Source organism: Oncorhynchus nerka, linkage group LG20, assembly GCF_034236695.1.
Source record: "Oncorhynchus nerka isolate Pitt River linkage group LG20, Oner_Uvic_2.0, whole genome shotgun sequence".
Classification (NCBI taxonomy): Eukaryota; Metazoa; Chordata; class Actinopteri; order Salmoniformes; family Salmonidae; genus Oncorhynchus; species Oncorhynchus nerka.
Window position 1 is genome coordinate 89,522,385 of NC_088415.1, and position 25,006 is coordinate 89,547,390.

The following is a 25,006-nucleotide window of genomic DNA, read 5'->3' on the forward strand; positions in this document are numbered from 1 at the left end:
CCCCCCCCCCCCCCAAAGATGACTACTTTTCCAAAAATATCTGAATCCAGATCTCAGTGACTACTTTTCTGATTGGCTGCCTCCAACGAACGGTAGGGCTGTATCCGGAATTGCATGTTGAAATAGATTGACTAGAACACACACACAATCTCCTAAACTATTCCAATCTATCTGACAGTCATATTTGATCTACACAATACATTTCTATCTGAACATAGTGTAAATGTCCATTCTCCTGAATGTCCAGGTGTATAAAATCAAGTCAAAAGAAAACCAAAGATATTTAGAACCGATAAGTATAAATAAATTGTAACACTCAACTACTGTATGACACTTTCAACATGCCACTGAAAAGGTTGAAAGTTGCAATGAATTTTTATGATACCTGAAAATACTGCAGAGTAATTCAAAGCCAATTGCAAACCTGGCAAGTTAGATGCTCACACTGCAAATTGTCCAGTGTAATAAAATGAAATAAATAAAAACAGTGTTAAATCACCACTCAAAGTGTTAATTCAATTAACACACTGCTTTGTGAAAAGTCTTTTTCAAATATTTAGTTCTTGGAAATTGGCTTTTGGTACAACTCGTCTATAACTTTGTATCTCCCATGCCAAAGTGAGACAAACGAGTCATGAAACATCCGAACCATAACGCTATCCAAAGATGACAGCCTTTCAACCAATTTATAAAAGAAACAGCTGAAGCTGAAGTCCAGCTTTTCTTGCAATTGTATTTTCCTATAGCACATTGTATTATCATATAGCACATTGTATTATCATATAGCATTATCATATAGCACATTGTATTATCATATAGCATTATCATATAGCACATTGTATTTTCCTATAGCACATTGTATTATCATATAGCACATTGTATTATCATATAGCACATTGTATTATCATAAAGCATTATCATATAGAACATTGTATTATCATATAGCACATTGTATTATCATAAAGCATTATCATATAGAACATTGTATTATCATATAGCACATTGTATTATCCTATAGCACATTGTATTATCATATAGCACATTGTATTATCATATAGCACATTGTATTATCATATAGCACATTGTATTATCATATAGAACATTGTATTATCATATAGCATTATCCTATAGCACATTGTATTATCATATAGCACATTGTATTATCCTATAGCACATTGTATTATCATATAGCACATTGTATTATCCTATAGCACATTGTATTATCCTATAGCACATTGTATTATCCTATAGCATTATCCTATAGCACATTGTATTATCATATAGCACATTGTATTATCCTATAGCACATTGTATTATCCTATAGCACATTGTATTATCCTATAGCACATTGTATTATCATATAGCACATTGTATTATCATAAAGCATTATCATATAGAACATTGTATTATCATATAGCACATTGTATTATCCTATAGCACATTGTATTATCATATAGCACATTGTATTATCATATAGCACATTGTATTATCATATAGCATTATCATATAGCACATTGTATTATCATATAGCACATTGTATTATCATATAGCATTATCATATAGCACATTGTATTATCATATAGCATTATCATATAGCACATTGTATTATCCTATAGCACATTGTATTATCATATAGCATATTGTATTATCCTATAACATTATCCTATAGCACATTGTATTATCATATAGCATTATCATATAGCACATTGCATTATCATATAGCATTATCATATAGCACATTGTATTATCCTATAGCACATTGTATTATCATATAGCATTATCATATAGCACATTGTATTATCATATAGCATTATCATATAGCACATTGCATTATCATATAGCATTATCATATAGCACATTGTATTATCATATAGCACATTGTATTATCCTATAGCACATTGTATTATCATATAGCACATTGTATTATCCTATAACATTATCCTATAGCACATTGTATTATCATATAGCATATTGTATTATCATATAGCACATTGTATTATCCTATAACATTATCCTATAGCACATTGTATTATCCTATAACATTATCCTATAGCACATTGTATTATCATATAACATTATCCTATAGCACATTGTATTATCCTATAGCACATTGTATTATCATATAGCACATTGTATTATCCTATAGCACATTGTATTATCATATAGCACATTGTATTATCATATAGCATTATCCTATAGCACATTGTATTATCCTATAGCACATTGTATTATCATATAGCACATTGTATTATCATATAGCATTATCATATAGCACATTGTATTATCCTATAGCACATTGTATTATCCTATAGCACATTGTATTATCATATAGCACATTGTATTATCATATAGCACATTGTATTATCATATAGCACATTGTATTATCATATAGCACATTGTATTATCATATAGCACATTGTATTATCATATAGCACATTGTATTATCATATAGCACATTGTATTATCATATAACATTATCCTATAGCACATTGTATTATCCTATAGCACATTGTATTATCATATAGCACATTGTATTATCCTATAACATTATCCTATAGCACATTGTATTATCATATAGCACATTTTTCAAATATGTTGAATGGTGATAGGCCTCCATTTGTTAAGGTGAGCTGGATCATTATATCTGATAGCACAGTTAGGGCCAGTTTCCCAAATACAGACTATGCCTTGTCCTGGACTTGTTATTTCCATGGTGATTCACCTTTGAGCATGTTCTTTAAACTAATCTGTGTCCTTTGGAACCAGCCCTAAGATTTGTTTTCATACACACCTTAATTATTTAGCCAATTGCAAACTCAGGCTAAAAACAATGGATACATTGTTTCTTCGGGGATCAGGCATGTTTCCCCAAGCAGAGATAAGTAGAAGACACCTCGATCTCCCCTGCCAAGATGCATTCAAGGGAGCTGCAATGCATCTACACTGCAGTTGTTCAACAATTACTGCATCCAAAATACCACAGTCGACAGCAGTTATTGTACTTTTACTGCAGTTTCAAAACTGCAAAAATGTTTTTTTGTTGTTGTCAGGGAACCATGATCTATTGACTTTAAGTGAGGTGGCATTCGAGTACTGTGTCCCCAAAGGGCTACTTTGATATTGGAGCAGAACTCACAATCATAGACTCCACACTCAACAGAATTCAGATCAATATTAGAAAACGCTTCAATTTGCTCAACTTGCCATTGGCTTAATTTACCCCAAGGCAAACGTTTAGATTACATTAGCCCACACAGCTAGGATGCACTTTAATGCTAGGTTTAGGTCCTCATATTGAATCTTATTGAGACTCAACTGATGTATAGAACAATCTTAAACTGATCTACTTTGGTTTAGATACAAGCATCATGAAACACATTAAATTCATTTGACTTAGTGAAGAAAAAAAAAACAGATTTTTTTTACCTAACTTGCTTACCACTTTTTTCCATGTGGCTTCCTCCTTCACGGACTCCCTGAAATGATGACCTCTTCCTAAATATTTGTTCAAATGATACATTTTGTGTATGGATTCGTAGAAACAAGGGAACCCTCTACATACCGCTTTGGGTCACCTTACCCCATTCTCCCCTGTACCAATTTGGGAGAGTTTGTATAATAGTTACAACCATACAACCTCAGTGCAGGTTTGACTGAGTTCCAGCCTCAGTAGAAGTGAGTCAGATGGAGCGATCGGGGAACAGGTGCACGTCTTTTGCCAAAGGTCAGGGACAAAGTCATCAGCCGGAAAGCCTGGGAGTTAGGAGAAGTGTGTGTGTGTGTGGTGTGTGTGTGTGTGTGTGTGTGTGTGTGTGTGTGTGTGTGTGTGTGTGTGTGTGTGTGTGTGTGTGTGTGTGTGTGTGTGTGTGTGTGTGTGTGTGTGTGTGTGTGTGTGTGTGTGTGTGTGTGTGTGTGTGTGTGTGTGTGTGTGTGTGTGTGTGGTGTGTGTGTGTGTGTGCTCCAGCTTCGGCCATCATTTGGAATCATGGTGGGGCTCGATCAAACGCCACGAGTTCTGGAGCCGGGGATCAACAGCAGTCGACCTCTACTGCAGCAGAGCATCTGCTCAGAACTCTCCTCTAGAGTCAAGGAGACCTTCTGCTTTCCAGACTGCCAAGCGAAATTGGTAAAATCCCAGTGAGCCTTCGACTAATGATATTCATTGAGAAATAGCATAGGAAGCTTAAGTCTGTCTTTTATGATACGGGATTTACTTCATTTTAATAGAATTCGGGATTTGTCAAGTGTGAAATATAGTCTTAAGTCGCAGGTACGGTGAAGGCACTGGTCCACTCTGTGTGCAGTCACAATGAGTGTAACAAAAGTGAAGAGTGACCCTCTTGTGCGCTCGTAGAAAAAAGGTGCTATCGAGAACCTAAAAGGGTTCTTTGGCTGACCCCATAGGAGAACCCTCCAGGTAAAACCATTATTAGGTTGCATGTACAGTCAAACTCTTTCCACAGAGGGTTCTACAAGAAGCCCAAAAGGGTTCTACCTGAAAAGTAAAAGTGTTCTACCTAGAACCATAAAGGGTTCTCCTATGAGGACAGCCGAAGAACCCTTTTGGAACCCTTTTTTTCTAAGAGTGTAAAGTAGCTAGAGGTAATGATTGACATGTCTTACAACAGCCTTACAGTTTGTGTGTGATGTCACTGGTGAAGAGATACTACATAGGTTTTGGGTGTGCTCTTGAGCCGATAAGAGGGGGCTAAATAGATAAAGGTGCACTATGTAGTTGCATATTGTGTACATTTCTGGACAATATATCTAAGTTGCAACGTTGATTGACAACAACCCGGATGTAATGTAGCAACCGTGTGGACAGAGCAGAGTAAGAACACTTGACTTACGGATCTCCGTGGCGAAGATGGTGATGTTGTGTATGGCGTTAACTTCTCTGTCCAGGGGCTTGGCGGTGCTGATGACACCGGTGGTGGCGTCAATGTTGAAGAAACGCTCCAAGTCGGTGTTGCGGTCTATAGAGTATCTGGAGTGAAGTCGACAGGAGAGAGAGGGAGGCGTATTGGAAAAGGCTCTCCTATCAAGAGCCACATTCAACTGGCACCAGCCATGGCAACACTTCTATAGATCTTCTGTATGAAATGCATTAAGAATGCATTAATCAGGCATGCATACATGCAGGCTGTTATAATTAAGGAGCTTTCAAGAACTAAAATTCCATGAAATATCTGTCGATTTTCTCTACATTACTTTGAATGATAATGGCAGTGGTGTAAAGTACTTAAGTAAAAATACTTTAAAGTATTACTTAAGTCGTTTTTTAAGGGGTATCTGTACTTGATATTTATATTTTATATTTTGACAACTTTTACTTTTACTTCATTACATTCCTTAAATAAAATGATGTACCTTTTTCTCCGTACATTTCCCCTGACACACAAAAGTGAAGGCTTAGCAGGACAGGAAAATGGTCTAATTCACATACTTATCAAGAGAACATCCCTGGTCATCCCTACTGCCTCTGATCTGGAGGAATCACTAAACACATGCTTCATTTGTAAATTATGTCTGAGCGTTGGATCATGCTCATGGCTATCCATAAACGAAAACATTTTTAAATAAATAAATTCCACCACTGGATAAAGGCTACAACTGATGCATACCAAATACATAACAAGCAATTACCAACAAAACAAAGGAACACAAAAAGGCAGAACTCATCAAAAACATTCAAACAGTAACATAGCAACGAGATTGTGAACTTGCGATGATGAATCCTGGCCACAACCCTACCTGATGGGACTGTTGGTGGAGTCTGGGTCGTGTGCGAAGATGGTCCCGATGGTGGTGCCTACCGTTGCCTCCTCCGAGATTACCATCTTGCTGAACGGCGAGGAGAAGACGGGCGGCTCGTCCACGTTCTGCACGTTGAGGCGCACTGTCGCTGTGTCGCTAAACGGCCCCAGGGAAAGGAATCGCAGGTCGATGTTTCTATTGGACGCCTCGACACGCAGGGTGTAGCTCGACTTGGTCTCAAAGTCCAGGCCCTACCGATTGGAAAGGTTAGAGAGAGAGAGACGGTTAGGAAGGAAAAAGACAAAGAGGTAGGGTCAGACTGCGGGTGTGTCTGAATACCAGCACTTGCATTCTAAATAGTAGGTTGCGTGGGTACGCAAAAATAAAAAGTTGTATACATTTTGACCATTGAGTATGCTTTATCCTCTTGAACCTCTGGGGGCAGTATTTCATTTTTGGATGAAAAACGTTCCCGTTTTAAACAAGATATTTTGTCACGAAAAGATGCTCGACTATGCATATAATTGACAGCTTTGGAAAGAAAACACTCTGACGTTTCCAAAACTGCAAAGATATTATCTGTGAGTGCCACAGAACTAATGCTACAGGCGAAACCAAGATGAAACTTCAAACAGGAAGTGAGCCAGATTTTTGAGGCACTGTGTTCCAATGTCTCCTTATATGGCTGTGAATGCGCCAGGAACGAGCCTACAATTTCTGTCGTTTCCCCAAGGTGTCTGCAGCATTGTGACGTATTTGTAGGCATATCATTGGAAGATTGACCATAAGAGACTACATTTACCAGGTGTCCGCCTGTTGTCCTCCGTCGAAATTGGTGCGTAATCTCCAGCTGCATGTATTTTTCCATGTGATTCAGAGGAGAAACCAAACTGCCACGAATGACTTATCATCGAATAGATATGTGAAAAACACCTTGAGGATTGATTCTAAACAACGTTTGCCATGTTTCTGTCGATATTATGGAGTTAATTTGGAAAAAAGTTAGGCGTTTTGATGACTGAATTTTTTTTTCTTTTTTCGTGATGAACAAAACGGAGCGATTTCTCCTACACAAATAATATTTTTGGAAAAACTGAACATTTGCTATCTAACTGAGAATCTCCTCATTGAAAACATCCGAAGTTCTTCAAAGGTAAATGATTTTATTTGAATGCTTTTCTTGTTTTTGTGAAAATGTTGCCTGCTGAATGCTAGGCTTAATGCTATGCTAGCTATCAATACTCTTACACAAATGCTTGTTTTGCTATGGTTGAAAAGCATATTTTGAAAATCTGAGATGACAGTGTTGTTAACAAAAGGCTAAGCTTGAGAGCCAATATATTTATTTCATTTCATTTGCGATTTTCATGAATAGTTAACGTTGCGTTATGGTAATGAACTTGAGGCTATAATTACGATCCCGGATACGGGATTGTTCGTCGCAACAGGTTAAATGTCAGGAGGTAGTACTCATTTAGTCTTTTCATCCAGTGTGAATTCTCTGCTATTGAGGACAAGAATCATCTTTTCAGACGCACATGAGTAGATGATAATCACACAAGGGGGCAGGGCTGCACCAGAATAAACCAATGGCAGGAAACAACGCAATTGCGCATAAGAATTAAATAAATTAAAGAATGAAAAAAATTAAGAAAGAAAGAAATAGGGTTAGAGTAAAATCACCTGTAAATAGATCGATCCTCCAAAAGTTCTAAAGCTGCACCATTGAGAGCATTTTGACAGGCTGCATCACTGCCTGGTATGGCACCACCCCACCGCCCTCGATCCCATGGCGCTACAGAAAGTGGTGCGGACAGCCCAGTACATCACTGGGGCCCATCTCCCTGCCATCCAGGATATATAAGGCGATGTGGTAGAAAGGCGCCGGACAATCGTTAAAGACTCCAACCACCCCAAGCCATACATTGCTGGAGCTGATTTGTTAGACTTTATGTGCGGCTTTTGACATTATCAATCATAGTCTGCTGCTGGAATAACATATGTGTTATGACTTTACACCCCCTGCTATAATGTGGATAAAGAGTTACTTGTCTAACAGAACACAGAGGGTGTTCTTTAATGGAAGCCTCTCCAACATAATCCAGGTAGAATCAGGAATTCCCTAGCGTAGCTATTAAGGCCCCTTGCTTTTATCAATCTTTACTAATGACATGATACTGGCTTTGAGAAAAGCCATGCGGATGAGGCAGCAATATACACGTCAGCTACAACAGCGACTGAAATGACTGCAACACTAAACAAAGAGCTGCAGTTAGTTTCAGAATGGGTGGCAAGGAACACTTATGTCCTAAATATTTCTAAACTAAAAGCATTGTATTTGGGACAAATCATTCACTAAACCCTAAACCTCAACTAAAACTTGGAATAGATAATGTGGAAACTGCTGATGCACAACCAAATACCAGAATGGTATTAACTGACCCTGTATATAGTATGGTATTAACTGACCCTGTATATAGTGTGGTATTAAACTGACCCTGTATATAGTATGGTATTAACTGACCCTGTATATAGTGTGGTATTAACTGACCCTGTATATAGTATGGTATTAACTGACCCTGTATATAGTGTAGTATTAAACTGACCCTGTATATAGTATGGTATTAACTGACCCTGTATATAGTGTGGTATTAACTGACCCTGTATATAGTATGGTATTAACTGACCCTGTATATAGTGTGGTATTAACTGACCCTGTATATAGTATGGTATTAACTGACCCTGTATATAGTATGGTATTAACTGACCCTGTATATAGTGTGGTATTAACTGACCCTGTATATAGTATGGTATTAACTGACCCTGTATGAATTCCTATCGGACCTTGTAGTCATAGCAGATAATATTCTAATCTTTGGTGACTTTAATATTCACGTGGAAAAGTCCACAGACCCACTTCAAAAGGCTTTCGGAGCCATCATCGACTCAGTGGGTTTTGTCCAACATGTCTCTGGACACACTCACTGTCACAGTCATACGCTGGACCTAGTTTTGTCCCATGGAATAAATGTTGTGGATCTTAATGTTTTTCCTCATAATCCTGGACTATCGGACCACTATTTTATTACGTTTGCAATTGCAACAAGTGACCCTGTATATAGTGTGGTATTAACTGACTCTGTATATAGTATGGTATTAACTGACCCTCTATATAGTGTGGTATTAAACTGACTCTGTATATAGTGTGGTATTAAACTGACTCTGTATATAGTATGCTTACTTACTTGTGTTCTTCATATTTCTTCTTATTTCTTGTGTTTTTTCTCGTAATACATTGTTATTGGTTATTGCATTGTTGAGTTTTGAATTTGCAAGAAAGGCATTTCACTGTACATTTACATTTACATTTAAGTCATTTAGCAGACGCTCTTATCCAGAGCGACTTACAAATTGGTGCTTTCACCTTATGACATCCAGTGGAACAGCCACTTTACAATAGTGCATCTAAATCTTTTAAGGGGGGTGAGAAGGATTACTTTATCCTATCCTAGGTATTCCTTAAAGAGGTGGGGTTTCAGGTGTCTCCGGAAGGTGGTGATTGACTCCGCTGTCCTGGCGTCGTGAGGGAGTTTGTTCCACCATTGGGGGGCCAGAGCAGCGAACAGTTTTGACTGGGCTGAGCGGGAACTGTACTTCCTCAGTGGTAGGGAGGCGAGCAGGCCAGAGGTGGATGAACGCAGTGCCCTTGTTTGGGTGTAGGGCCTGATCAGAGCCTGGAGGTACTGAGGTGCCGTTCCCCTCACAGCTCCGTAGGCAAGCACCATGGTCTTGTAGCGGATGCGAGCTTCAACTGGAAGCCAGTGGAGAGAGCGGAGGAGCGGGGTGACGTGAGAGAACTTAGGAAGGTTGAATACCAGACGGGCTGCGGCGTTCTGGATGAGTTGTAGGGGTTTAATGGCACAGGCAGGGAGCCCAGCCAACAGCGAGTTGCAGTAATCCAGACGGGAGATGACAAGTGCCTGGATTAGGACCTGCGCCGCTTCCTGTGTGAGGCAGGGTCGTACTGTACTTGTGCATGTGCCATTAAAACTTTAGACATATAGATATGTTCTGAACTCATATATCAATGAACCCTGCCGTGATATTGACTCACGGTACAGAACTGTGCCGAGGTAAAATAGTGATTTTAAGAAAAAGATATATGACACATATGTTTTCTGAAGCACTATCTTCCCCTCAGTCCCGAGTTTCCCCTCAGTCCTGAGCTACCTCAGTCCAGTGGGGCCCGTTGTTAGGTTTCCTAGGCCAAGGTTAGCGGCGAGGGTCGCCACATGTCTTCTACCTTCTCTGAGCTCCTAAATATAAATCTCCAGTCAGAGTTATGAAAGTATTGCGTTTTAAGATATCAAGTACAAGGTATTGAACACACACTCACTCACTGTCTGTACTTCATTCAAATTGTACAAGAAAAGAAGTCGAAGAGAAACGCTTAACTCCATTTGAAGCTTCAGTGTTTTTTAGTGGTAATGGTATTTTGGTTAGAGTCAATACCTTTATGATTAAGTGAAAAGATGCCCTTGACATTTAGAAGTCAAGCTCTTCAAATTCCAGAATTGTATTTCTTTCATTGAAATTACTGGGATGTCTTACAGACTGTGGCTTTTTATTAACGTATTTGCAACCCTAAGACATTTGTGATTTAAATCTGGACCTTTGTTTATCTGAATCAGGTTCGTGCCAGGATGGATCAGGTTAGTCCCACACATGTAGCCAGAGCCGGCCCTAGCCTTATGGGATATTTTGATGCTCGGGAAAAACTGCTGATGCGCGACCAAATTTAGAAATTGCAGGTTGTGTCTTCTACTATTCTAACTCTAAACAGTAAGTTATTTATTGTAAACTGATCTTCGGGCCTCAGGCGCCAGTTCTCCATCCTGTCTAAATGACTACCGCCACGTAGCTCCCATATGTAGCCATGAAATGCTTTGGAGGATTGGTCATGGCTCACATCAACACCATCCCAGAAACACTGGACCCACTCCAATTCGCATACCACCCGAACAGATCCACAGATGGCCAAACTCTATGGCACTCCACATTGCCCTTTCCCACCTGGACAAAAGGAACACCTATGTGAGAATGCTGATCGTTGACTACAGTTCAGCATTCAACACCATAGTGCCCTCCAAGCTCATCACTAAGCTAAGGACCCTGGGATTAAACACCTCCCTCCAACTGGATCCTGGACTTCCTGATGGTCCGCCCCCAGGCCTGATCACTGACGACGATGAGAGTTCAGAGACCTGGCAGTGTGGTGCCAGGACAACAACCTCTCCCTCATTGTCAGCAAGTCAAAGGAGCTGATCATGGACTACAGGAAATTGAGGGCCAAGCCACGCCCCCATTCACATCGACGAGGCTGTAGTGGAACGGGTCGAGAGCTTGAAGTTCCTCGGTGTCCACATTACTAAGAACCTATTATGGTTGAAACACACCAACACAGTCGTCATGACAACACCTCTTCCCCTTCAGGACGCTGAAAATATTTGGCATGAGCCCTCAGATCATCAAGAAGTTCTAAAGCTGCACCATCGAGAGCATCTTGACTGGCTGGATCACCGCTTGGTAAGGCAACTAATTGACATTTGACTGCTTGGCAGAGGCTAGTACATACGGCCCAGTACATCACTGGGGCCAACCTTCTTGCCATCTAGGACCTCTATACCAGGCAGTGTCAGAGGAAGGACCTAAAAAATGTCAAAAACTCCAGCCACCCAAGTCACAGACTGTTCTCCCTGCTACCACACGGCAAGTGGTGCCGGAGTGCCAAGTCTGGAACCAAAGGCACCTGAACAGCTTCTAACCCCAAGACATAAGACTGCTGAACAGTTAATAAAATAGCTACCTGGACATTTAAAAAAATGTTTCACCATTTGTGTTGGTATACACACACACACACGCGCACACACACACACACACACACACACACACACACACACACACACACACACACACACACACACACACACACACACACACACACACACACACACACACACACACACACACACACACACACACTTTCACATCTGTTGTAATTCAACACATGTGACCAATAAAATGTGATTTGATCTCTGCCCTATATAGTGTCAGTATTTGGGCATTCACACAGCCATGGAATTTGTGTCAAACTCACTTGGTTTGGACACCAACTTCAAACTCCAAGAGACTGACACAACTTCGACTGTCCTAATATAGACACTGCATCGGTCCTATACGGTGTCCTTATTACGACTGTTCGATACTATAGGACACCTCCAGCAATGGTTTCTTTGAGGAGAGGTCTGCATTGTACCTGTCTCACCCTGAACTGTTTCACCTGTCTTTGTGCTTGTCTCCACCCCCTTCAGGCGTCGCCCATCTGCCACATTATCCCCAGTGTATTTATACCCGTGTTCTCTGTTTGTCTGTTGCCAGTTCGTCTTGTCTCCGTCAAGCCTACCAGTGTTTTTCTCGTACTCCTGTTCTCTCTAGTCCCTGTTTTCTGTTTTTCCCGGTTTTGATCATTCTGCCTGCCCTGACCCTGACCCTGAGCCTGCTGTTCTGTACCTTTAGGACTCCTGCTCTGGATTACTGACCTCTGCCTGCCCTGACCCTGACCCTGAGCCTGAGCCTGACCCTGACCCTGACCCTGAGCCTGACCTGACCCTGACCCTGAGCCTGAGCCTGACCCTGACCCTGAGCCTGCTGTTCTGTACCTTTAGGACTCCTGCTCTGGATTACTGACCTCTGCCTGCCCTTTGACCTGTCATTTGCCTGCCCCCTGTTTTTTGTAATAAACTTTTGTCACTTCGAACTGTCTGCATGTGGGTCTTATCCTGAGGTCTGACCTTTTGCAGAGTGATGAGGCCCTCCTGTGTGTCTGGGTCGGGGGTGATTCGGAACAGTCCCAGGCCGTCCCCATCCACGATCCTGTATTCCATCTCAGCATTGGGTCCCACATCTGAGTCTAGCGCCTTTATCTTGGCTACCGTCGTGGCCACCGGCAGGGACTCGGGCACGCTGAACTGATAACTCTCTACAGGCGAGAGAGAGACAGACAGAGAGCCAGAGAGAGGGACAGACAGAGGGACAGACAGAGGAACAGACAGAGGGACAGACAGACAGACAGACAGACAGACAGACAGACAGACAGACAGACAGACAGACAGACAGACAGACAGACAGACAGACAGACAGACAGACAGACAGACAGACAGACAGAGGGACAGACAGAGGGACAGACAGACAGAGCGACAGAGAGACACAGACAGACAGACAGAGGGACAGACAGACAGACAGACAGACAGACAGACAGACAGACAGACAGACAGACAGACAGACAGACAGACAGACAGACAGACAGACAGACAGACAGACAGACAGACAGAGAGGGGTGATGGGAGACAGAAGGAAATCCAGAGAGAGAAAAAGATGGAGGGAGAGAAACCAGCCCAGACACGCAAGTTATCGAGGAGACCATTTTCCACCTTCACTCTGTGGCCGAGCTTATCGCCTGGCTGCTCCCTTCGTGTCCACGCAGACACGTTATAATAGTTTTGTAGGCCAAACTGTTCAGATGCTACAGACGTTATTCGTGATAAGTCCTATTTTCAGGTTGTCAAATGGTCTGACAAACACCGCTTTAGCTCTGCCACCTTTCACAGCAGATACAGAAGGGCGATATCAGCGGATGTGATGGATTGTGACTGCAAAAAAACAGGTATCTCTACTTTAATAAACTGACTAATTTTGGTGTTTTTTTCATTTATTGTGTTAATTGGATTTTCCGCGAGGCGCCCACATCAAATCTATGGGGTATCAATGTGCATTCAAATCAACCCCAATAACATCAAGTTGTAACCAACAAGGTTCCATGGTTCCTTGAGATGTGTATAGCGGTGTTGGGTTTAGGGCTAACTGACCATGATAAAGTAAAGAGGCTCTTACTGCGAGAGAAGTGTGGTGGGTTGTCGTTGACGTCAGTGAGCGTCACCGTGACAGAGGTGGTCCCGGAGAGTCCTCCCATCTGACCCACCATGTCCTTGGCCTGGATGACGAGCAGATACTGTTCCCTAGCCTCGCGGTCCATGTTGGGCAGAGCCGTCCTGACCACGCCTGCAAAGAAAGAATGAGTAACACTTTACTTAGGACATTCATTTACAGTACAACTTGGTATGTTTTATGAATCAATTTCTGTTATGTCTTCTATGTGGCAATTTTTCACCCGGCTTGAATCAACGGATTCATTAATTAGTCAGATTCATTATAAGATGATACATATAAGGGGAAAATAGACAAATTCCACAACCACCAACACAGCGGGCTAAATTTGCGAGATTTGCGAAATTAAGACACCATCTAAAAGACGTCATATTTAGGTTTTTTATCTTGTCGGATCATTAGATTACAACATATTTTTTTATTGTTGATGAAACGACATTAATAAAACATCCTTAAACAGCCAGTACACAACCTGCTGACCACAACATCATAAAAGACGTCATAACGACGACATTGCAACCACTAATGCTCGCTGGGAATACTTTCTCCCTGGTATGACAATGCCCATGTTGCTGTATTCTAGAATGCTCCATAACTCAGGAACATTATTACAGTTTGACCCCGGCGCCCATGGTCAGCACTCTGGTTCATGCATCTGATGTAATGAGAGGCAACGCATTACAATAAGGTTGTAAACACCGTCTTTGATGGCAGAGGAGAGGCTTTTAATCTGGAGACAGAATACTGTACACCTGCACCTCCCTAACACTAACATCAGGAGAACCATCATAACCATAGTTTGAGTTGTATCAATCAAATGTATCTATAAAGCCCTTTTTCCATCAGCAGTTGCCACAAAGAACTTTACAGATACCCAGCCTAAAACCACAAAGAGCTTTACAGATACCCAGTCTAAAACCACAAAGAGCTTTACAGATACCCAGTCTAAAACCACAAAGAGCTTTACAGATACCCAGTCTAAAACCACAAAGAGCTTTACAGGTAAAACCCAGAGCTTTACAGGTACCAGCCTAAAACCTAAAACCACAAAGAGCTTTACAGATACCCAGCCAAAACCACAAAGACTAAAACCACAAAACCATGAAGAGCTTTACAGATACCCAGCCTAAAACCACAAAGAGCTTTACAGATACCCAGACTAAAACCATGAAGAGCTTTACAGATACCCAGCCTAAAACCACAAAGAGCTTTACAGATACCCAGACTAAAACCACAAAGAGCTTTACAGATACCCAGCCTAAAACCACAAAGAGCTTTACAGATACCCAGACTAAAACCATGAAGAGCATTACAGATACCCAGCCTAAAACCACAAAGAGCTTTACAGATACCCAGACTAAAACCATGAAGAGCTTTACAGATACCCAGCCTAAAACCACAAAGAGCTTTACAGATACCCAGACTAAAACCATGAAAACCACAAAGAGCTTTACAGATAAGAGCTTTACAGATACCCAGCCTAAAACCACAAAGAGCTTTACAGATACCCAGACTAAAACCATGAAGAGCTTTACAGATACCCATCCTAAAACCACAGAGCTTTACAGATACCCAGACTAAAACCACAAAGTGCAGAAGCAAAGTGGCTAGCATAAACCCCCTAGAAAGGATAAATAGATAATAATTTCTACCTTTGATATATATTTTTAAGGGGTTGACAGATTTTATTGAACAGTGACAGTAGGGAAAGACATAGAGAGGCTGTGTCAAAAGGAAGTTTTGACACTCATTTCTAAAGCATTATTTCCTCCTTTCGAAGTGATGTACATCCAATTATAAGGTGAAATAAGGGGAGGATAGCAGGTATGACGTTGCATACTGTAAATACAAGTGGAAATACAGTATATTCCTCTAATAACACTGTATTTTCAGATCATCTAGATGCAGAGAAATGACTTCTTCTAAAATCTCTCCAAGAGAGTTTTCTACACACAACCTAACAGGGATTCATCATAATTCACTTTTTTTTGTTCACTTAAGCGCCATCCGATTCACATTCCCGTCTTTCAAAATATATTTAGTTATTCCTCTGAATCAAAGTCACTGAGTTCAAATCAAAAGCCTCCCTCCCCTTACCCTTCCACTTCTGACTCTTACTAGACTGTAGCAACACGTTCTCAAGAGCACTTAATCAAGAGACTTGTTGTCTTAACCGATGACGAGGCTACATTACATGTGATGAAAAGAGCACGGTAATGAAAACACGTTGATTTGCATTTAAGGTTTTTACATCCGCCTCAATCAGACGCTGTGTTGCCAGCTGAAGTGGTGTTGAGGGACAACTTGATCAAAAACTCATCAGGCACCAAGGGGCCAGATCCAGCAACACAAATCTAAATGAATGAGCGTTGATTCAAAACGCGACGTCTTCCGCCAAGATGGGACAAACGTCATCGGCAATGTGAGGAAACACTCAGTCGTGCATTTAATCTATAAACTGAAAATTGACAAAAACATGAGAAGAAAAAAAAATGCTCTAAACTACATTTTCAATCTAATTATTTGGGGAAACTTGACTTTGCTGTGTAACATAATGTCAGAATTCACCAATATCTCTCATATTTCACCGTTTTGTTATCTAAAAAAATAAATAAATACAACCCCGTTGAGGTTTAATCACTGGTGTATAAATACCGTATAAACGACAGGAGAGAACAAAGAGCCTGTTTTTTGATAGTACACACACCACTGTGATGTGATGTATTGCTGACCTGTTCTTGGTTCCACGGAGAAGTAGGGCTGGCCCTCAAGGATACTGTAGACCACCCTGGCACTGTTTCCATATGTGGGGTCGTCCGCATCAGTCGCCACCACCGTCACCACAGATGTGCCTGCAATAAGAAATAATTCAGTCACAAAAAAAAAGAGAAAAAAAATGTTTTATTTGAGAGTCCAAGTTGAACCGACCGGACAGAGAAATTCGGGGGGGGAATATTTGAGTCGAAGTAGCTGTGGACCAGGATTTGATCTCATGAGGACCCGGTTAAATACTGGTGTTTATCCACCTGTGATTCTTAATCCTGATCCCGGGAACACAAAGGGGAGCACGTTTTTGTTTTTGCCCTAACACTACACAGCTGATTCATTATCAACACATCATCCAGTTTTGATGAATGGAATCCAGTCGGAAGATTCCCGGAATCAAAAGAGAATGAGCAGGAAATCCGGTATCCTCCAACCAGGATTTCTGTAAAACTGGGGATTTGGGGGGGGAAAGTTACCAGAATATTGCAACCCTAAATCTACATCAAAGGCCAACGTGTTCCCCGTTTATAAGAACATTGTTCCATAGAGTACAGTAGGGTTGTAGCAATTGCATAGGGTAGGCTAGAGCTTGTCTTGCCTTTATATGGAATTCAAACTGTTCCTACCCATTACTTTGGTGATATCATAAGTTGTGATAGAGACTGCTTATGCTCCATTAACTTTTAGGACATGATCCAAATTAAAACAACTGGAATGCTAATAAAAGTTGTTTTGTGAGTTGATAATTTCCGCCATGTGAAAAACAATAACTTTTAAGCCAGCCCACATGAAAGCAACCACAGACGTACAGCTGTGAGTTTTGATTGCATGCATATGTTTCACCATTTGTGTTGCTATACACACATACACACACACACACACACACACACACACACACGCACACGCACGCGCGCACACACACACACACACGCGCACCCGCGCGCACACACACACACACACGCGCGCACGCGCACACACACACACACGCGCACGCGCGCGCACACACACACACGCGCACCCGCGCGCACACACACACACACGCGCGCGCACGCGCACACACACACACACCAAGAAAATTGTGTATTCTCTAAAATACAATATCGGCATATAAAATGTCAACCAATCACTACTTGGGTGATTCAACTAGCCTTGTAATTCTTCAGCACAATCAATTCAGTCCAAATGGGACCCTTTCAGCCAGGTATATTCACTCTTCACATGTATTGGTAGAGCAAAGGGAGCTTTACCCTTGGATTGAGTGACATCATTTCCCCCTTTTGTTTGTTTCAACTTGTGATTCAAAAGACCACCTCTTCCTTTTGTTGTTGTTCAATAGCTTCACAGCCAGCTTCTCTTTCACCACGTTCAATTCAACTATGAACGTCAGCTGTCTATGAAGGCAAAACTCAAGTTCTGGATGTTTCTAATCTTTTTTTTTTCGGTCACAACTTTTTATTTTTATGTGTTTCACCTTCGCCGGCCAATTGTGATTTGAACATATTTCTTTCATAAGGGCTATAGAGACGTCACCACTCTGGTACTTTGGTGGCACTTAAAGAGAACATTAAAGCTCTCACATTTTGGGGAAACATATATTACTTTTACGGTAATAGAACCCGCCAGATCCCTCATTTAAGCAGTATTTATGACTCTTTGGCTCAAAAGAGAAATTATAGTTAAATGTTCTCGGTTGTAAAAAGTCCATAAAGACGTTTGGGGACCTTTCCCATTTGGTGTCATGGCGCAGAACCGTGGAGAAGGTTCCAGAACATTTATTATGTTTACATACGCCGCACTGAGGAACAGCACAGCTACACAAGCCGCATTTAAAAAAAAAAATTTTTTTTTTTTTTAAAGGAGCAGGAATTCTCACTCATTTTATAATTTCATACAAAGGAGTGAAAGTAGGAACGATATGAAAAAGGATGTGAGACCAGATGCTGCTGCATGGGAAACCAGATGTAGCTGGATGGGAAACCAGATGCTGCTGCATGGGAAACCAGATGTAGCTGGATGGGAGAACAGATGCTGCTGCATGGGAAACCAGATGTAGCTGGATGGGAGAACAGATCTGACTCTCTGTGGTCAAAAAGATCCCATGGCATTTATCGTAAGAGTAGGGGTGTTAACCCCAGTGTCCTGACTAAATTCCCAATCTGGCCAATCATACCATAATGGCCACCTAATCATCCACAGCTTCCAATTGATTCATTCACCCCCCCCTCCTTTCCCCTGTAACTCTTCCCCAGGTACAAAATAAAACACTATAGCCGGCAGATTTCAGGTTTCTTTCTCCATCTTGTTTGTCCAATTGGCTTAAGAAAGATCTTGAGAAACATTTTGTCTTTGGTCACAAAGGTTGGCTTTCTCACAAACAAGCTCTGGCCTCTAATAACCAGCTGAAACAAATCATTGTCTCTTAATAAATTCCATTAATCTCCCGTCTGGTGTTAACGATTTTAGATAAGATGTATGAAAAGCCAGCGAGGACCAGTCCAAGCTGCGATATAAGCGGATCTTTTCTCATGACATTTTCATCGACAATGGTGTGATACACTAATGGCACCCTATTCTCTAAATAGAGCCCTACATTTAATGAGCCTTGGTCAGAATTAGTGCAGTATTTAGGGCATAGGGGTGCCATTTGGGTAGCGGACCATTGTCAATGAAAATCACAAGAGAGAAAAGAGCCAATTATACTGCAGCTTGCCCAGTTCCTCACTGGCTTTCCATCTTATCACGAAGCGGTGTGGCTATAGGACGATGGCCTAGCGGCCAAAACATTTGCTCCAGATATTATAAGCCAGGAATTGAAAAACAAAACTACTGAGAATGTCAAACAAAACATCCTCCATACTAGTCTCCATACTAAAGTCTCCATACTAGTCTCCAAACTAGTCTCCATACTAGTCTCCATACTAGTCTCCAAACTAGTCTCCAAACTAGTCTCCATACTAGTCTCCAAACTAGTCTCCATACTAAAGTCTCCATACTAAAGTATCCATACTAGTCTCCATACTAGTCTCCAAACTAGTCTCCATACTAAAGTCTCCATACTACAGTCTCCATACGAGTCTCCATACTAGTCTCCATACTAGTCTCCATACTAGTCTCCATACTATAGTCTCCATACTAGTCTCCATACTAGTCTCCATACTAGTCTCCATACTATAGTCTCCATACTAGTCTCCATACTAGTCTCCATACTAGTCTCCATACTAAAGTCTCCATACTACAGTCTCCATACTACAGTCTCCATACTAAAGTCTCCATACTAGTCTCCATACTAAAGTCTCCATACTAAAGTATCCATACTAGTCTCCATACTAGTCTCCAAACTAGTCTCCATACTAGTCTCCATACTACAGTCTCCATACTACAGTCTCCATACTACAGTCTCCATGCTACAGTCTCCATACTACAGTCTCCATACTAGTCTCCATACTACAGTCTCCATACTACAGTCTCCATACTAGTCTCCATACTAGTCTCCATACTAGTCTCCATACTAGTCTACATACTAGTCTCCATACTAAAGTCTCCATACTAAAGTATCCATACTAGTCTCCATACTAGTCTCCAAACTAGTCTCCATACTAGTCTCCATACTACAGTCTCCATACTACAGTCTCCATACTAAAGTCTCCATGCTACAGTCTCCATACTACAGTCTCCATACTACAGTCTCCATACTAGTCTCCATACTAGTCTCCATACTAGTCTCCATACTATAGTCTCCATACTAACGTCTCCATACAACAGTCTCCATACTAGTCTCCATACTAGTTTCCATACTAGTCTCCATACTACAGTCTCCATACTAGTCTCCATACTAGTCTCCATACTAAAGTCTCCATACTAGTCTCCATACTAAAGTCTCCATACTAGTCTCCATACTAGTCTCCATACTAGTCTCCATACTATAGTCTCCATACTATTCTCCATACTAGTCTCCATACTAAAGTCTCCATACTAAAGTCTCCATACTAAAGTCTCCATACTAGTCTCCATACTAAAGTCTCCATACTAGTCTCCATACTAGTCTCCATACTAAAGTCTCCATACTACAGTGCGGTTACATACACACAATAATGTGATTATTGCAGATAGTCAGATTGATATAATAGTTAGATTAAAATGTTTACATGCTTTACAAGAACGATTTCCCTAATAATCCTGTTGACATGGACACATCTGAAATCAGGCTACGTGATGGCACTCTGAAATCATCAATCAAAATAAACGTTCTACCTCAGCGAACATGTTATTTTTTGGGAAGCATATTTGGTTATGAGTTGGGACATACAGTGTAAAGATTGTATGTGAAAACTACTTCCAAGACGCATACATTCAGTTGTTTCCAAACTCACTTCACTCGCGCTAAAGAGGGAGGCTAGCTCAGATGGTGCTAGTGTGGCCATTGTGAAATGGCTAGCTAGTTAGCGGTGGTGCGTGCTAATAGTGTTTCAGTCGGTGCCGTCACTCATCGCTCTGAAACCTAGAAGTAGTTGTTCCCCTTGCAGAGGGGACACTGTTCCCCTTGCAGAGGGGACACTGTTCCCCTTACAGAGGGGACACTGTTCCCCTTACAGAGGGGACACTGTTCCCCTTACAGAGTCATCATACTACTACAGTGTCCATACTACTAGTATCCATACTACTACAGTGTCCATACTACTAGTATCCATACTACTACAGTGTCCATACTACTAGTGTCCATACTACTACAGTGTCCATACTACTAGTATCCATACTACTACAGTGTCCATACTACTAGTATCCATACTACTACAGTGTCCATACTACTAGTATCTATACTACTACAGTGTCCATACTACTAGTATCCATACTACTACAGTGTCCATACTACTAGTATCCATACTACTAAAGTGTCCATACTACTAGTATCCATACTACTACAGTGTCCATACTACTAGTATCCATACTACTACAGTGTCCATACTACTAGTATCCATACTACTACAGTGTCCTTACTATTACAGTGTCCAAAAAACTACAGTGTCCATAAAACTACAGTGTCTTGATACTACTATAGTGTCTTCGTACTACATCAGTGTCAATACTAATACAGTGTCCATACCAATACAGTGTCCATACTACTCCAGTGTCCATACTATTCCAGTGTCCAAACTACTACAGTGTCTTCATACTACTCCAGTGTCCATACTACTCCAGTGTCCATACTACTACAGTGTCCATACTAATAGTGTCCATACTACTATAGTGTCTTCACATTAATACAGTGTCCATACTACTACAGCGTCTTCATCCTACGACAGTGTCCTGATACTATTACAGTGTCTTGATACTACCACAGAGTCTTGATACTACTAAAGTGTTATCACATTACTACAGTGTTCATACTACTACAGTGTCCATACTACTACAGTGTCCACACTACTATAGTGTCCATACTAATAGTGTCCATACTACAGTGTCTTCACATTACTACAGTGTCCATACTACAGTGTCCATACTACTAGTGTCCATACTAATAGTGTCCATACTACTACATTGTCTTCATCTTACTACAGTATCCATACTACTAGAGCTTCTTAATCTTACTACAATGCCCATAGTAATACAGTGTCCATACTACTACAGTGTCCATACTACTATAGTGTCCATACTACTATAGTGTCCATACTACTACAGTGTCCATACTACTACAGTGTCCATACTACTACAGTGTCCATATTACTATAGTGTCCATACTACTACAGTGTCCATACTACTATAGTGTCCATACTACTACAGTGTCCATACTACTATAGTGTATGTCTATTGCTTGTCACCTACTATCAATGTTCTGCACCACGCTATAGGCCTTTCCAGCAGGCAAAACAGGTTGACATGAGGTGGTTGAAATGTCGTGGTTGATATGATTTGATTGACATATTTTGCACACTGGGTTGATGATTTCACTTAATGCTACTCACCCACTGGGGACATCTCGGGGACCCTGGCTGAGTAGGGTCCATCCAGAAACTTTGGCTCATTGTCGTTAATATCCTGGACCTTGATGACGAACTCAGACTCTGGCTCCACGGGCAGGTTGGTGTGGCGGTGCCTGGCCTGAGCCCGGAGTGTGTAGTAAGGCTGCTCCTCGCGGTCCAGACGCTTGGTGGCGTGGATGTCACCCGTGTTCTCGTCGATGGTGAAGATGGAGGTAGCTCCCTCTCCGTTGAGTACGTACTTCACCTGCCCTTCACCCTTGTCCACGTCCGAGTGAAGCTACAGGGGAAGAGCAGAGGTTAAAATACAATACAAAACTACTTAAGAATTATGACACCTTAAAGTGGAACCAGTGTCAATATTAAGTTTCTCTATATACAGTACCAGTCAAAAGTTGACACACCTACTCAGTTTTCTACATTGTAGAATAATAGTGAAGACATCAAACCTATGAAATAACAGATATGGAATCATGTAGTAACCAAAAAAAGTGTTAAACAAATCAAAAATTAATTTGAGATTTGAGATTCTTCAAAGTAGCCACCGTTTGCCTTGATGACAGCTTTGCACAGTCTTGGCATTCTCTCAACCAGCTTCCCCTGGAATCCAACCGTCTTGAAGGAGTTCCCACATATAATGATCACTTATTGGCTGCTTTTCCTTCAATCTGTGGTCCAACTCATCACAAACCATCTCAATTGGGTAGAGGTTGGGTGATTGTGGAGGCCAGGTCATCTTATGCAGCACTCCATCAATCTCCTTCTTGGTCACAAAGCCCTTACACTGCCTGGAGGTGTGTTGGGTCATTGTCCTGTGGAAAAACAAATGATTGTCCCACTAAGCGCAAACCAGATGGTATGGTGTATCACTGCAGAATGCTGTGGTAGCCACGCTGGTTAAGTGTGCCTTGAATTCTAAATAAATCACAGACAGTGTCACCAGCAAAGCACCCTCACACCATCACACTTCCTCCTCCATGCTTCACGGTGGGAACCATACATGCGGAGATCATCCGTTCACCTACTCTGCGTCTCACAAAGACACGGCGGTTGGAACCAAAAATCTCCAATTTGGACTCCAGACCAAAGGACATATTTCCACTGGTCTAATGTCCATTGCTTGTGTTTCTTGGCACAAGCAAGTCTCTTTTTCTTATTGGTATCCTTTAGTAGTGGTTTCTTTGCAGCAATTTGACCATGAAGGCCAGTGGAATACCACCCTGCATACCCCTGCTGGCTTGCTTCTGAAGCTAAGCAGGGTTGGTCCTAGTCAGTCCCTGAATGGGAGACCAGATGCTGCTGGAAGTGGTGTTGGAGGGCCAGTAGGAGGCACTCTAAAAAATATACCAATACCCCAGTAGGAACCACCCTTTCCTCTGCTCTAAAAATATATATATATCCCAAATGCCCCATTGGTGCTGTCTTTTGGATGAGATGTTAAACGGGTGTCCTGAGTCTCTGAGGACATTAAAGAGCTCATGGCACTTATTGTAAGAGTAGGGGTGTTAACCCCAGTGTCCTGACTAAATTCCCAATCTGTCCCTCATACCAGCATGGTCAGCTAGTCATCCCCAGTTTACAATTGGCTCATTCATCCCCCTCCTCTCCCCTGTAACAATTCCCCAGGTCATTGCTGTAAATAAGAATGTGTTCTCAGTCAACTTACCTGGTAAAATAAGTAATAATTCACACAGTTGATGTTAAGATGTGTCTGTTACTTGAACTCTGTGAAGCATTTATTTGGGCTGCATTCTGGGGTGCAGCTAGATCTAATGAATGTATCCTCTGCGGCAGAGGTAACTCTGGGTTTTCCTTTGCTGTGGCGGTCCTCATGAGAGCCAGTTTCATCATAGCGCTTTATGGTTTTTGGAACTGCACTTGAAGAAACTTTAAAAGTTCTTGACATTTACCTTATTGACTGACCTTCATGTCTTAAAGTAATGATGGTGTCACGCCCTGGTCGAAGTATATTGTGTTTGTCTTTATTTATTTGGTCAGGCCGGGGTGTGACATGGGTTTATTGTGGTGTGTTTTCTCTTGGGTTTTTGTTAGGTATTGGGTGTGTGGCTTAGTGGGGGTATCTAGCAAAGTCTATGGCTGTCTGGAGTGGTTCTCAATCAGAGGCAGGTGTTTATCGTTGTCTCTGATTGGGAACCATATTTAGGCAGCCATATTCTTTGAGTGTTTTGTGGGTGATTGTTCCTGTCTCGGTGTTTGTTGTCACAAGATAGGCTGTATAGGTTTTCACGTTCCGTTTGTTGTTTTGTAGATTTTAGTTATTTCATGTATCGTTCATTTTCTATTAAAGAACATGAGTAACCACCACGCTGCATTTTGGTCCGCTTCTCCTTCTACAGACGAACGTCGTTACAGAATCACCCACCACACCAGGACCAAGCAGCGTGGTGACAGGCAGCGACAGCAGAAGCAACAAAGAGAGGAATGGACATGGGAGGATGAATTGTTCGGAGAAGGACCCTGGGATCAGCCTGGAGAATATCGCC

At 41.5% G+C, this 25,006-nt stretch overlaps 1 protein-coding gene across 1 annotated transcript in view; it reads right to left on the bottom strand.

Annotated features, from left to right (window-relative positions):
- The window catches only part of LOC115103392 (cadherin-7-like), a 110,923-nt gene that overhangs the window by 43,424 nt on the left and 42,493 nt on the right, over positions 1-25,006 (bottom strand). Inside the window, exons 2-7 of the mRNA XM_029624303.2 lie at positions 22,488-22,782; positions 16,494-16,613; positions 13,708-13,875; positions 12,609-12,796; positions 5,755-6,008; positions 4,851-4,987 (exon numbers count right to left, since the gene is read on the bottom strand). Coding sequence (XP_029480163.2) covers positions 4,851-4,987; positions 5,755-6,008; positions 12,609-12,796; positions 13,708-13,875; positions 16,494-16,613; positions 22,488-22,782 — 1,162 coding nt within the window. The remainder of the gene's footprint in view (positions 1-4,850; positions 4,988-5,754; positions 6,009-12,608; positions 12,797-13,707; positions 13,876-16,493; positions 16,614-22,487; positions 22,783-25,006) is intronic.